This window comes from Priapulus caudatus, unplaced genomic scaffold, assembly GCF_000485595.1.
Source record: "Priapulus caudatus unplaced genomic scaffold, Priapulus_caudatus-5.0.1 Scaffold564, whole genome shotgun sequence".
NCBI lineage: Eukaryota > Metazoa > Priapulida > Priapulimorpha > Priapulimorphida > Priapulidae > Priapulus > Priapulus caudatus.
Genome location: NW_014577625.1, coordinates 7,928 through 22,282, shown reverse-complemented (window position 1 = coordinate 22,282; position 14,355 = coordinate 7,928). Strand labels below are relative to the sequence as shown.

The window sequence follows — 14,355 nt, the reverse complement described above, 5'->3', positions numbered from 1 at the left end:
AGAGAGAGAGAGAGAGAGAGAGAGAGAGAGAGAGAGAGAGAGACGCGGAACAAGCGAGAAGACAAACGATCCGGCGCGAGTCGATGATGGCGTAGTCGCGTGATCGTTTGTCGTTGCACGGAATTCATTCTCTCGACACCGGCGCGTTTAATTTTAAATTAGCTGATAGTTCGACATCGGTTAATTTCTGGTCTCGCAGGACCACCCTCTAACTCTCAGCCTGCAAAATATTCGACCGACCAGGAAACAATGAAAAAACCAGTTCAATATGGACAGAGGAAATATATATAGTTACCATTACTGACTATTCATTTATAAACCAAACCGCATATATAATATATAAGTAACAAACTAGATACGGTACGTATTTCATGTAGATCAATTGATTAGTCAAACAGTTACTGTGCACATGTATTTAAGCAAGCATGCACAGTCGCGGGTATTAGAGCGGATGCCTCGCCTCAGTGACCGGCGATAATTTGCATAATTATATAAAACAAAATTTCATTCGTAGACGCTGGCATGTATTTTGACGCAAAATAATCAAACGACGCCACAAAGCAAAATATATAATGGGAACTATTATGCGTTTATATGATACGATCAGTATACTTAACTTACAAATACATAAATAATTAAGCCACGGGGCGGTTATGCTTCGTGCATCTGTATCCCTTTGTGTGTATACATAGACACCATATTCGACGTAGACATCTAGATAACTTCAACAACTTTCATATTCTCAGGTCGTTGCTCTATATTTCGCCAAACGAGTCGTGCAACTGGTGCAATGACCGGGACCTTTGCCATATCGCTAGTCGCAGCTCTGCTTGCCGGTGGCTTCAGAGTAGATCGAACACTGAAAGCAACCGCGCACCGATGTAGCGGTTAGCAATCACCCTGCACTCTGCAGCTGAAAAACTATGTAGCCAACACTGCGTAAGCGCGGAGTGTGGAGGGCTGTAATGAAATTAACGCGCGACATCGCGACCGCTGCCGTTTGTAACTAAAATAAGATTTTAAAAAATGAAGTTGTCGGTATTAACCAGCACAGCATTCCATCATACGCAATGAACACACGGCGCTATCGAGGATGCATCGCGATTTTGTATAAATCTACATGCATGCATGGAAGCACAATTCTATTAAATTCCGAAGTTCGACTTATGAAGTTTAGCAGAAAAATGAAAGAAAGTAAGTAAGAAAGAAAGAAACAATGAATAAATGAAAGAAATCGGAAAAGCCATAGATAATTCATGATACATGTATATATACAGCGTACGCACTACGCAGGAATCTATGGATTCTGCATATATGGGGAGGCAGAACCAAGAAGTGTGTCTATCAAGCGTCATAACACACAGCTAGACGAACATTATAAAGCGTATACGTGTTCCCTTGGCGTTTACTGGAGTTTGCCAGAGTTTAATATAGCGCGCAGTAGAAACCACTTTCCCTTGACAAGCTCAGGTCGTTGATCTACATTACAAGTCAAGGAACTGGCACGCAGTATTACAAAGGTTACATCTGCAATACAAACGGACCTAGCAGAATCTAACGCGATACATCGGCTAGGCGGTGGCAGTACATACTAATGAATAAACCTACTATAAACGGTTAGATTACTATCGAAATATCGACATATTATATTACCTGCACAAATACATCGGTGTAAACGTGCATTCGTTCATTTTTGAATTGTGTTATACCGACAGTATCCCGCATTTAGGTTTTCAAGCAAATATCGTTAATAAGGTTCACACCAGCCGCCGCTGAATGATCACGCGTTCTTGTTGAGTAGTTATTCTAAGCAGATTGGTTATATCCATTAAGGAAACAATCCACTTTACAGGAAAGCGTTTATTACACGTTTCATTTCTCTTGTATGAAAATCTAGGAATACACGAGGGCCTCCATGGCACGGGATATCTGGAAAAAAATTACAGCTACGATGATAGACAATGTTTCTACCAGTTACCCTATACCACGGGAGGTCTTAATCATTTGTTCTATTCTAAAGTGTTTTGTAAGCGAGTAGCTACATTTGAGCATTCCATACACGTTTTGCTCAGATATCTGACATCAGAAATTTCCCCGTGTTTTGAAGAATGATTTGCCTGGAATTCCTCTATTCTTACACAGGAACGAATGAATATACATGAACATATATATACGAACGAACTCGGCATACGCACAGGCGTCTACCGAATACAGTCCCAACGTGTATGTCTTTATTTAATTTTAACGAGATTGGTCCGTGATATTCTCGCGGACAAACAAAATAGCGGTGCCCGCGTCAGACATTTCCTACATATACTCTCATATGATTTTCAATGATCAATTGGGTTCGATCGTTGTATTGCAAATACCGATAAACCTTAACAAGTCGTCAGTCGAAATGAGATATATCATGTCGGACAAGAGACTGAAGTTTTGGGTGCATACGCGCATGCGCGAACAGATGCTCCAAAGGGCCAAACGTCGATTCCTTAATTGTCGCGCTTTCTACACGCGACAAAATAGGCGCTATGTTGTCGCGGTGTGCGCATATCCGACTCGTGTCGGATGTCAAAGGTTGCGGTTAACGGCACACTAACCGTCACTGACTGCATGTCGGTAGTTACCTCAATGTGGAGCAACGACCGCAAACGGGTGAAAGTTGTTTTCGCAGAGACTCTCAAAGTTATACGCTGCCTTCTGGCACTAATCGACGAAACCTCTACGATGCTCGCGTATATCGAGTTTGCGACTGATGAACGTGATTGCGACGATGCATAATTAAAGCCCGCGAGGCTTCAGTCTCAACACTTCAAACTGGACTTTCAGTCTCATGACATAATGCACGCGTTACTAACTTACTAACACATGTATCGACATGTGTAGCGACATTAACTATTGGAGAAACGTGATTTTATAATAGCGCAAAAAATACACATCTGATTTTTTGGCGAAAATGATTTTCGAGACAATTTCAGTTCAGATAAGATTAGATTTGTTTAATTATTGGAAATGATTTTTATCGAACCGCACATGGTATCACAAACACAATCCCACTGCTTAGAGATATTACGCCCACAACGATAAAATCTCGTCGTTTTCAAGCATGTTTCAGTTGATGTACGTCAGGGGCGTAAATCCGTACCGAGGAGTGGGGGGATGATCGGCGACAGCCGGGGGCGAAAGTAACCTTGGCTGCCGCAGGCAGGCCCGCGTGCCGTAAGCAAAATTTTGAAATATTTAAGCCATTTTCCTGCAATCTGAGGCATACTGTGGGCCATATTCTCATGTCTGATGACACTATCTCAACCCTAGACTCAACCCTACAAGTTAGGATTCAAAACACTTTTCATGACTTTTCAGAGAGCGTACACAGTTAGGTTACTATAGTAATAATACATGTATTAAAACACAGGTAAGAATTGCAATTGCTCACAATTTCACGTGTTTTTGTATGTTTGCAACCATACTTTTTGGCTATTCTTTTTTTTTAATCTCAGGGGGGATATTTGTACAGACCATCCACCCCTCCTTCAAGAGCGGGGGGATGCATCCCCCCATCCCCCCCCCCGGATTTACGCCCCTGATGTACATTATCTTTGCAAGCTACAATTGCTTCCTTGTAGGGGAATGCATCAATAGAACTTGATAAGTCGTCTCTGATAACAATAAAACCATTTGTTAATATACGCAGATTTGATATTACTGCTCGTTGAACGCACTGGTGCTCTCCAAATGAAACTATTGTATCTAAGTGACGTGATGTCTTTATTAAGTGACGTGACTATTAAGTTTATTAAGTGACGTGCCGTTTGTTATCCGAGATAACCTGAGTAACAACCGAGCGTTGGTCGAAAATCAGTCGCAATGACGCTTGACGCATAACAAACGAATAAGGAATGTCTTTATATTGTTTACACACATAGGCCTACCGATTGTTGGCTTGGATATTAATGAATATTCGTCTTAGTGATAACAATCAGTTTCATTAATTAGTCACACAGCACTACCATGAAGACACCTATCAGTGCTAGTGTAGAAAACAATCGTATTTTTTTGCTTTAAACTATAGGACTTTGAGCTCATCAAAACATGGTAACATGAGAGATATGCACGATTTTTCATCAAACAATGGAAATTATACATGCATAATACGCCGCCAGCGGGGTGTCTCGGAAATTAAACGTGTGCGATTAAGTTTAACAACGATTTCATTCTGAGCAATCAACGAAGTGTAGTAGCGCTTCATGCGGCACCGGTTGTACCACACACCGACAGATCCAATCACAACTTTCGATCAAAGTTCATTGCCCCGGATCCCAAGTTATATACCAAGGAAGAGTATTTACCTGCCTGTATGTCAACGACACTGTCGTTACCTGACTCCAGCTACATGGTACTAAATTGCTCGTGTCCATGAACGCGTTAAATCAGTTACCCGCAGGAGCGGCGTGGCAATGACTGTCAATTTCTCACCGCCGGACTAATACCCTCGTCGCTCTTCACGTAGCTAGCAACTGCGTGGACCAACATAGAGCAAGTAATAACGAAACGGCATCATAATGATCGAACAGGTGCACGGTGGATTATAATTATCCAGTTATTGAGTGTTTCTTTCCTCATTATTGGTAATAAGCTCGAAATGTTGGAACCTGGCATCGACACGTAGGGATAGGCAACACGCGCGCCAAAAGCTTTACATAGCTTCTGATCACGAGTCTTTATGACACCCAACCGGTTTGAACTGGCCAGCATGGCTAAATTTTCTTCGCTAAATAGTTCATTTATCTGACTCAGGTAGCCTTGTGCTGTTGTAGGCTGTTGCTGTACAATGGACATGCACACAAGATCGAGTGTAATAATGATAGTGATACGCGTTTATAATTGCCTCCAAAGTAGGACAATAACACGATCACGATATGCAGGTAGACACACGTATCATGCATGACTCACGCCTATGTCAACAATGCTGTTATTATTTAATTAGCGTAGGTTATCTAATCAATCCTGCTAGTCCACCTGCCTCGGCACACAAGACTGATTGCTAGGAAGTGAAATTGATGCATGGAAAATCTCTGTGGTACCATCCAAGTCATTTAGCAGCAATTAACGTCAGGCAATTAAAGTGATAGCAATGAATACAGGACAGTGCTTCTTGTTCATCTTCCCATTTTAATGCAATATATTTAAACATTATTTTTTTGTTTTTTTATTTCGAGGTATTCAATCCCGACTAGGAACAACGTGAAGTTAGTATAATTTAGCAAAGACACTAGAATATGGCTTCATTATCTACGCATTTACCTAAATGAGTATCAAAGTACAAAACATGCAATTAAGAGCCACACTGATTAATTTCTCAGACAGATGTCCGTGTGCAGCAGAAGGTTATCCAAAGGATTGGAACAGAATGAGGTATACCGAGATGGTTGAAACATCGATTAATTAGTGCGAGGATTGTGACTACACTTGACTGGACTCACACTTAACTCATTACATTTAACTGTTAGCTACCCGTATTGTTCCCATTAAATTATTTACAACAGGTAACTGTGAGCAACCTACACATGTTTGTTGGTAGTAAGCATCAAATTCAGGTACACAAGCAAATACATACACATAGTGGCATAAAACGAACGAGTATCAACACCACTAACTATCAAAAGGATAAATGGCCAACATTTCTTGGAAAAATGTGTTACACAAAACATGTTCACACACAGTAACAAGTATCACATTTTTGGAACATCAATTACTAGTTTCGTGCAGAATACACGATACACTAGCTTATACCCAAAGACAACTACTTGATGCCCAGTTTAATGACCTTGGTCAGAGGTAATAATGCCATTTTTCCAGCATTGGCCAAGTTTGATATAAAAGCAGAAGCATCTTTCCATATCTCCAGCAGCAGTTTGCGCCTCACACACATGCTTTCATGAGCGACACTCAACGAGCAGCCATCTCTGTGCTGGAACACCTACGACGACAGATGCAGCGGGACACGCTTTCACGAAACAGTTGAGTGGACCGATTTGCCGGCCAAGAATACCGTCCAACTCATAGCCCTAAAATGATGAGATGACACGTTGTGCGATTCAATGGAAGGCAGAGGTGGGATTGAGTTCGTTAAGTTTTGCCAGTACCTCATTGAGGTAACTGTGCTTTGAACTAATGGGAATTCTCAAGTTTGAGATTTTTTATAAATAATATTGCAGTTTTTACCATTGTGACAACTAAAATGCAATAGCTGTAGCTACAAGGTTGCCTTACGTTTCATAAATACTATAGTCCCACAACAGAAATGATACAAACTACATTCAGCCTATTAGAGACTGCAGGTAACGATTACTACACACATCTACTAAGTTTACCTCAGTCTGCACACCAGGTGGAAGCACCGTTTCTATTGTCTTCTGCTGAAGCTGCAATAGTAGTAACTTTATCATATGTACTCACACAGATTTAAACCACTAGATAAGTTTCATTGTAGATAAGCACAAGCATTTGTTTATTTCAGTAGGAACACTTGAAATGCATTAATATACTACCTACATAAAAGCATTAAAAATTCTTCTGCATTGACCCGCCATCTATCGGAAGAAACAATTAAAAAGCGTGCATTTTCAGATTGTAATGACATTGGTGAGATGTGCGTAACAGCGAAAAAAATTATTAAACATGTTACCAAGCGAATATAAATATAACTGCTCAATAGGTTACGCGGCCCAATCCTAGTTTAGCACCCCGCATTAATTTAGCACATATGCGAACTATATATACCGGGGTCCCAAACTAGGTTTGAGCAGGTTACACAGGGGTATAGCTACATTATTATTTTGCCACGTGTATTAATCTGATTAATCTTTTCCTAAGATCAGAATCTACGTAAGTGACACCAGGTTTAAAATCTGGGGTACATAACACAACAGTAATTTTGAGGAGATTTGATCTCAACTTTATACATTTATACTGTATCGCCACAACATACACTTTATGAATGTGTAACAGTAGCTGACTAGAGGCTAAATAGTAGTTGCCTGGCTGCATGGGTTATACTAGGCTCAAATCTTTATTGACACATGGATAGATACCAAAACCTGATTACTCAAATTTTCTTCTTTTATCTGAAACCTTGTGAACGTGCACAAGCAATGGTACACAACATGATGTCTACAACGAACAACTTGAGTGTGAGTGTGCGTGTGAGTGTGAGTGCGAATAATGAGTGTGATATGATCAACTATAAGATCAATGGCCTACCAGAACCTTCTTTTAGTGATTTTTAATCAATGCACCAAGGTAATTAGCGTGATTGACAGGCAGCACTAGCCGAAAAGCACTGGGCATGGGATGTTCTAAAATCAATGCTTAGTAACGGCATACTGCTATGTTGACATTTGGGCGTGCATCACGTGCACACTCGGTTAGCCTGATCAAGCTGGCAACAATCTCCAAGGGGAGTGTGGTTATCTCATTGAGACCTATATCTCAATTAAAATAAACACAGTGGCTATGCGTCCGGTCATCCGTTACACAGCTCAGCACAGATTCCCAAATCCACATCACGATTAGGCCACGTCCCCTTTCAAATCGTTGATTTTACTGGATTTAGTGTTGCCTCAAAAGTTACACAAACACATTTTTTGGATAAAATACCTAAAGGTAAGTAATATTATGGTAAAAACCTATTGTTTCTTGTTTTTTTACTGAAAAAATATAGTTGGGTTCACATAAGAAATATATGATCAGACGCGTAGCATGGGAGCTGGGCGTCCAGTAACCGGACGTGTAGCCACTGCCTAAAATAAATGCCCGAAAAGCACGAGCACTATGCACAGTCACCTAGCATGATCATCGCTTCCTACCTGAACAACCACCGGGGAGCAGGTCACTATGCCTGATAGATCAAGAAAGACATCCAACTTCATTTTTATGATGGGTTCTGTTATTCCACGATTGCACGTTTCGCAGAATAAAAATGACCTGGAACAAATGGAAACATCACAAAATACATCGGCATCACTATATGCAGATTGATACGCCAGAACAAGAATTATGCATTTTTATAACGAAACATGAAACTTTGATGTACTGCTTAGGCTTCTGAGAAATTACAAGGATGGTGTGAACTAAGCAGTGCCACCTAGTGAGTTCTTCCCCAGCTTCAAGAGTTCTTCCTAGAATTCTAACATGACTACACACATACCCTGTTGGGTCTGCCTTTAAAGTCTCACTGCCACAGCCATTGCACACTGGCCAGGAGAAAGCTGTATCCTCATCTGCTCCAACTATAGTGCCTGTATAGAAAAAAAGTTAAGCACTATACATAGAACATTCCAAACCTTACCAGTCACTGCCAAACATTTATTATAACAGAATGAATAGAAGATCTATGTAACTTTCTCACGATAAAATGAATTTATGTATGAAATGCTTGCATTCTGTTAACAAATGCACTATTTATTCTACACAAATATTACGGAGGAAGAATTTATGTTTTAGTTTCTCACATCCAAATATTTCACAGTACATAATGTGATCGCACCTGACACCATTACCAAATCCATATCCTTGCTCTCCATGGTTATAGTTGGCAGCTTCAGTACACTCAATGTAGTGTCGCGTATAATTGTGCTACCGACAGCACACTCAAACTCTGAGCATGGTGGTTTGTCTACTGCCAGCAGAACTCTGCTGTATCCATCACCAGTAGTGCCATCTTTTTAACACAGAAAATGTGTATTTATAATTATACTATGTCATAAATATTTTACAACTGGCAGATATTGATTGATTGTGAACACTGAAATAGTGCTGATATCTATTGTGGCTATTTACTAAAATGCATTATAAGAATTTTAGGATAATACGGCACATGCCAGATGGGTAAAACGATTACAATTATCAGTAATGCACAACTTGGGTTGTACTAATACAATGCACTGTTATTTCTTAGCATGACCACCAAGACACTATAAAGACAATAAATATAGCAAAATAAACCAACCTACTGGCTACGGGTAGAAATGAAAAAAATACCTTTGTACTGACAAAGATCACGTAGAACAATAGCATGTTCATGTCCCTCACTTAGAGACCTGATAACACTGGTTGGTATATGACATGCCTCCCTCAAATGCACTTTCACATAGCCTGCCGTTGTACTGTGTGTGCTAGCATCAATACAGTATAACGTCCTCATGTCACTGTGCACCACTCTCACACAAACACTATATCTAGACATGCTTCCGTCTGCCTACAAATAAAAACAATTGTGGTTTCTAGTGTGAAGCATGCCATGCACTGTTGCACGCGTATTATGCACTCATTGCATAACGATACCACGGGTACACACGTTTATTTATTCTACTACGTTTAGAACCAAACTAAAAAAACATATGGGAATACATTTCACACACATTAGCACGTTTACCTGTTGAAGGAAGGACACCTTTGTTTCGTGAAAATTCGCTGCTGATGTGTCTCTTCTTTGACACTTGCTCTCACCAGGTGTCGCTGTGAGCATATAGCAGAAATCTTGAGAGGGAGCCTGACCTTTGTTGCTGCTTAGGCTGCTTTCACTGTCTGCTACCTTGCGAATGACGGAGAACAGCTGTGGGTGCCTGCAGTTGTACATCAGCCATTTAACTGCCAACATTGATTTCTACGAGGACTGTTGGCCAAGAAAATTGTCTTTAATTATAGAAAACAAAATTGCCCTGGTGTCATTCATCCAATTCCCTGTGGATGCTGCCCACAAGGTACTCACGTGCAACATTATGTAAACCTGGGGCCTGTTGTTAGAAACAATATTAGTCTTAACATTGGTCTTAACATTAGCTTTTTTTCATAGACGATTGACGAAAACGTGGTAAAGTTACATGGTTCCTTATATGAAGTGCATAGAGGTCCAGTCTATAAGAAAAAGTTACCGTTATGACCAATTTTCAGTTTAATTCTGTTTCTGAAAATATGCCCCTAGAGCTAGAATCATGGAATTCATGAACCCAATCAATATACGCTTTTTAACCCAGCCCAATGACATATTGCTCTACTGACCAGCAGGGCAAACTTATTAGGTTCACACTCGATTGTAAAACGACAAAATCCCATGTATAAAAACTTCTAGTCAATACATTGACAATGCCAAAATTCCCGCTGTGGGAAATAGGACCTGACTGGCAAAACTAATTAACTGTTTGCTCTGCTTTCTTATTAAATGCCAATATGAAATCATTTGTGCCAACGACTTACGGAGTCAGTCTAGGTTTCATGTGTATTCCTGGGCATTGGTTAATCAAAGAGGAATATTTACTATCAAAGAACCTATCACTGAACCTCGCTCACACCACTTCCTTTGATGTTAAGCATCTGGAGAGTATGGTCACCTCTCTGCAGTCGTCCTAGCTACGATTCGCAGCCTTGTAAAGAGGAAGGATTGGCCCTCTCCCTCTGCCAACAGGTGTTGCCAGCATTGGTCTATGAGTAAGCTTGTTGATAGTTGCAACTCACAGCACATCCCTGCAGAATCTTCGAGAAGCAATGCCCATCTGCGGAAGCAGAGGCAGCAAATGACATTAGCATAAAATTGTATAATTAGTTTTGTATAAAACTATAGTATAATTCCCTCAAGCATGGAGCCACTGATATTTATGAGGTAGACTAGAAGTGCATTAGAAATGTTCAGCAAAATCTGCACAGTGAGTTCCGTTATAAAGATGCCTATTATTTTTAAAGATACTATTATTTTTTTAGATTAGATTAAATTTTATAGATATTATTTTTAAAGATATTATAAAGATGCCTACTAAATTGAAACTAATGCAAGTCTATTATCCTCAACGTACTAAAATGACTATTCTGGTTTGTGAGCATTGCCATACGCAGGGCTACAGTTTGCTCTTGCCACCTTTGCAAAAATGTAATAAACCATAGCGACAATTTTATTATGCCAGCTGGTGAATGATATAACTGCACCTGAGTAGAAGTACCAAGAAATTCTGTAATATTGTGCTTCAGTTTAGGTAATGTATATGCATTTTACATATAACCAAAATGGTCAAAATAGTAGCATTTGAATTATCAAATATGATTTGGTAGGAAGTGACAGAGGCAAGCATGATTTCAAGCAGGGTTTCATTGATGACTTAAAAATTACTTGAGCAGTTTAAGTTCTGGTTTAAACTAAAACTCGACAAGGGAATCCTGTGTATGTGTGGTGTCCAGGCCGATGGCAGCATAATAGCTGATTAGCCAGCCAAATTATGTACAACTGCTAACCTACCACGTATGCTATGTAACTTCACCTGATACGACGTTCTTGAATATTCAGTAACTTCCGTGATTCGCCATAACTGAAATGGGATAACGGTAACTCTATACCAATACATCAGCGAGGGAATCAACATGTAATAAATAAATTGACGAAATATAGATAACATGCTACACGTAGGTGTGCTATATACAATGAAATAAACTAGTTTAGCGGTGAGCTTCAGTGTACCAATACATTTTTAGCCAGAACTGACCGATTTGACTCATGAAGTAGTTTCTCTATTTACACACTTTTACAAGATGACAAAAATTCATGGGTAAAATAACCATATAGTTATGGAAGTTGGTAATTTAAGATGAATAGAATCATAAAGTCCTGACCTGGAGCAACCGTTGGGCAGGAGTAACAGAGAAAAACACTTAACAACGTAATTTAAGTATGTAGGGATTGCTATTATAACATTCTCAATGCTGATTGCAATAAAGACAAAAATATACACATCATATACACACAACAAAGCAAACGTGCACTGGGACACGTACCTAGGTGACATGCCAGGAACATCAGGACATGATTGGCAAAACACTCTGCACACCTTCCCAGTAATGCATAACCCGCTCGCTCCAGCCCCTACAGGACTCCTCTCAATGGATTCCAGCATCGTCAGGGGTGAATGTTGCATGTAGTTCACCTGAGAGTTGTCGATGGTTTCAAGGTGCTGTGATTGATTCAGCACATCTTGCTCGTCAGCCTTGCACGAAGAGGTACGTGGAACGGAGGACACCTGACCAGTGTTAAAAAACAACTTGCTAATCGTGATTATCGCAGTATCTTAATTTGAATGCTACATCGCTGCTGTTTATACTGTGTAATATATGCATTGCTGTGGAGTTGTTTTACAAATACATAATGTACATATGGCAGTATAGTGTGATATTACAGTAAACAGAAAAATTTCAATGACTAAATTATGCAGGGTTCGCGTTAAGCACTAACACGCTAATCCATTGCCACTCTTTGCCACCAGTTCAGTATCGCATTACTGGCATATTTAGCAACTAGATTAGTACAAATTATGCAAGCAAAACCCTACATATATATATGTGTGCATAATAAGGAGAGTCTCTTGCATATTACCATTTTTACTAGTATCCTGCTGGTATTATTAACAATTAGAACTAGATATGAATATTTCAAGTGTGTTCAGCTCTTTTTCAGCTCACTGTGGGAGAGCATGGGCATAGTAGAGAAGAAGGGGTGAAAAAAAGATGCAGGAATATAAAGGATCTTCCTTCAGCCTCCTCACGCTCTTCTATATTCCTTCTTCACATTCCTTTCACTGCTCCTGCTATTAATCCTCTTTTCCCTCACCCTGTTATGACTATACTGTTATTCACGACCAATTGCCTGTGTGACTAGTTTTCAACACGACAAACTTGTGTGACCAATTTTCCTAGGATCGCCCCTTTCATCTTATTACCATGGGTGTGATCCATGCTGTTGACAGAGATGCTGGGCAGTACTCCGGTGGAATGTTGATGTCTAAAATGAAGAACAGTTGTTAGTATGTAACGCCTAACATCGAAATTTTAAGAATACACCTTCATCCAGCAAAATCGTAGTGAAATTCATACAGTCGTATTGCCATAAAATAAACTTGCACACAGCCTAGTTTGCATATATAGGTCTATACATGCAATCAATGCATATTATTACAACTCCTTGCACAATTCATTTATACACGGTGATACAACAAGCTCACCCTGTCTACAGGGGCATTTCCACAGAAATTCGAGAGTCTGTTTAGGGGAAACTTCTGGCACGTCCTCATATCTCACTGTTTCACTAAAGTTAGTGCAGAGAATTACAGGCTTTCCCAGTTTGTTCCCTCGAAGCTGCTGCCTGCAGACACACAAATATCTCGCAACAATGACATGGTTATTTTAGTTTACCTTATAAGGACACCCTTACTTCCGAACATAGTCCATTCCAAATATTGCATTTATAAATCAACTGCTCGAAGTTCGGAGCTTAACCAGTTTGAATGATGGCTTTGTTCATGTGTGTAGTTCATAGCTCACAGGTCGCATTTGTAAATGTTAAACTAAATAATGCAGCATTATTTGGATCAGTTTCGATATTCCAAGTTGGATAACTCAAGGACATCCCATAGTTGAGAAGGTTTAGTCTATAGCTACTGAAAATCTGATCACACCAACTTCTAACAATGTCCAGTAACAGCAGTATTGGATTCACGGGTTGTAGTAGGCTGACATCTACTAGGAATACTTTGTGGGCAAAGGGAATAGCGTGAATGCTACATCATAAAAAGAACGTACCAAGGAGGATGAATCTTGATGATGCTACCAGCCTTGATCTTCAACTGGAGTCCTTTGATTTTCATAAAAAGCACCAGCAACTCTTCAGCCTCACCCACTGGAGATACATCTGTCTTGTCACATGCCAATTCAGTGATTTCGCACGAGTCACCGTGAGCCAGTGACTCCAAGGCGTACGAAGTGTCCAGCAGATCGCTTTCGATTTTCCTGTGCGAGCTCGCTGGACAATCTTTCTCATTGTCAGTGCTGTCTTGGCACATCACTTCACTAGGTAAAAGGGCAGATGTAGCTTGTTCCTCACCATCTATTCCACGTGAGATCTCTGCTGCTAAGTTGCGTTGAACCTTACGCTTGCATCGGACACGGCTATCATTAGTTATATACGAGATATTGGGGTTTTGTTCAGTTGCACTCTCTTTGAGTATGTTACACGTGGGAGTTCCGACATCCACAGGATAACCAACTCTCGGCCCATACGCATTCTGATTGCCTTTGCCATCACAACTACCAAAAGTAGGACTACTGCTTTCCTGCACATGTGCATTCTGATTGCCTTTGCCATCACAACTACCAAAAGTAGGACTACTGCTTTCCTGCACATGTGCATTCTGATTGCCTTTGCCATCACAACTACCAAAAGTAGGACTACTGCTTTCCTGCACATGTGCATTCTGATTGCCTTTGCCATCACAACTACCAAAAGTAGGACTACTGCTTTCCTGCACATGTGCATTCTGATTG

The 14,355-nt window shown here is 40.2% G+C and overlaps 1 protein-coding gene across 2 annotated transcripts in view; it reads right to left on the bottom strand.

Annotated features, from left to right (window-relative positions):
- Positions 1-5,145: 5,145 nt before the first annotated feature.
- LOC106811692 (DNA repair-scaffolding protein-like) overlaps positions 5,146-14,355 on the bottom strand; it is a 13,204-nt gene continuing 3,994 nt past the window's right edge. Inside the window, exons 8-20 of one of the 2 annotated variants that reach the window (XM_014815396.1) lie at positions 13,615-14,341; positions 13,038-13,177; positions 12,756-12,817; positions 11,818-12,059; positions 11,307-11,354; positions 10,389-10,550; positions 9,434-9,623; positions 9,040-9,256; positions 8,546-8,719; positions 8,207-8,297; positions 7,866-7,983; positions 6,372-6,422; positions 5,146-6,065 (exon numbers count right to left, since the gene is read on the bottom strand). In XM_014815396.1, coding sequence (XP_014670882.1) covers positions 5,934-6,065; positions 6,372-6,422; positions 7,866-7,983; positions 8,207-8,297; positions 8,546-8,719; positions 9,040-9,256; positions 9,434-9,623; positions 10,389-10,550; positions 11,307-11,354; positions 11,818-12,059; positions 12,756-12,817; positions 13,038-13,177; positions 13,615-14,341 — 2,354 coding nt within the window. In that variant the 3' untranslated portion in view covers positions 5,146-5,933. The remainder of the gene's footprint in view (positions 6,066-6,371; positions 6,423-7,865; positions 7,984-8,206; positions 8,298-8,545; positions 8,720-9,039; positions 9,257-9,433; positions 9,624-10,388; positions 10,551-11,306; positions 11,355-11,817; positions 12,060-12,755; positions 12,818-13,037; positions 13,178-13,614; positions 14,342-14,355) is intronic. The other variant, XM_014815395.1, reaches the window with a different exon arrangement.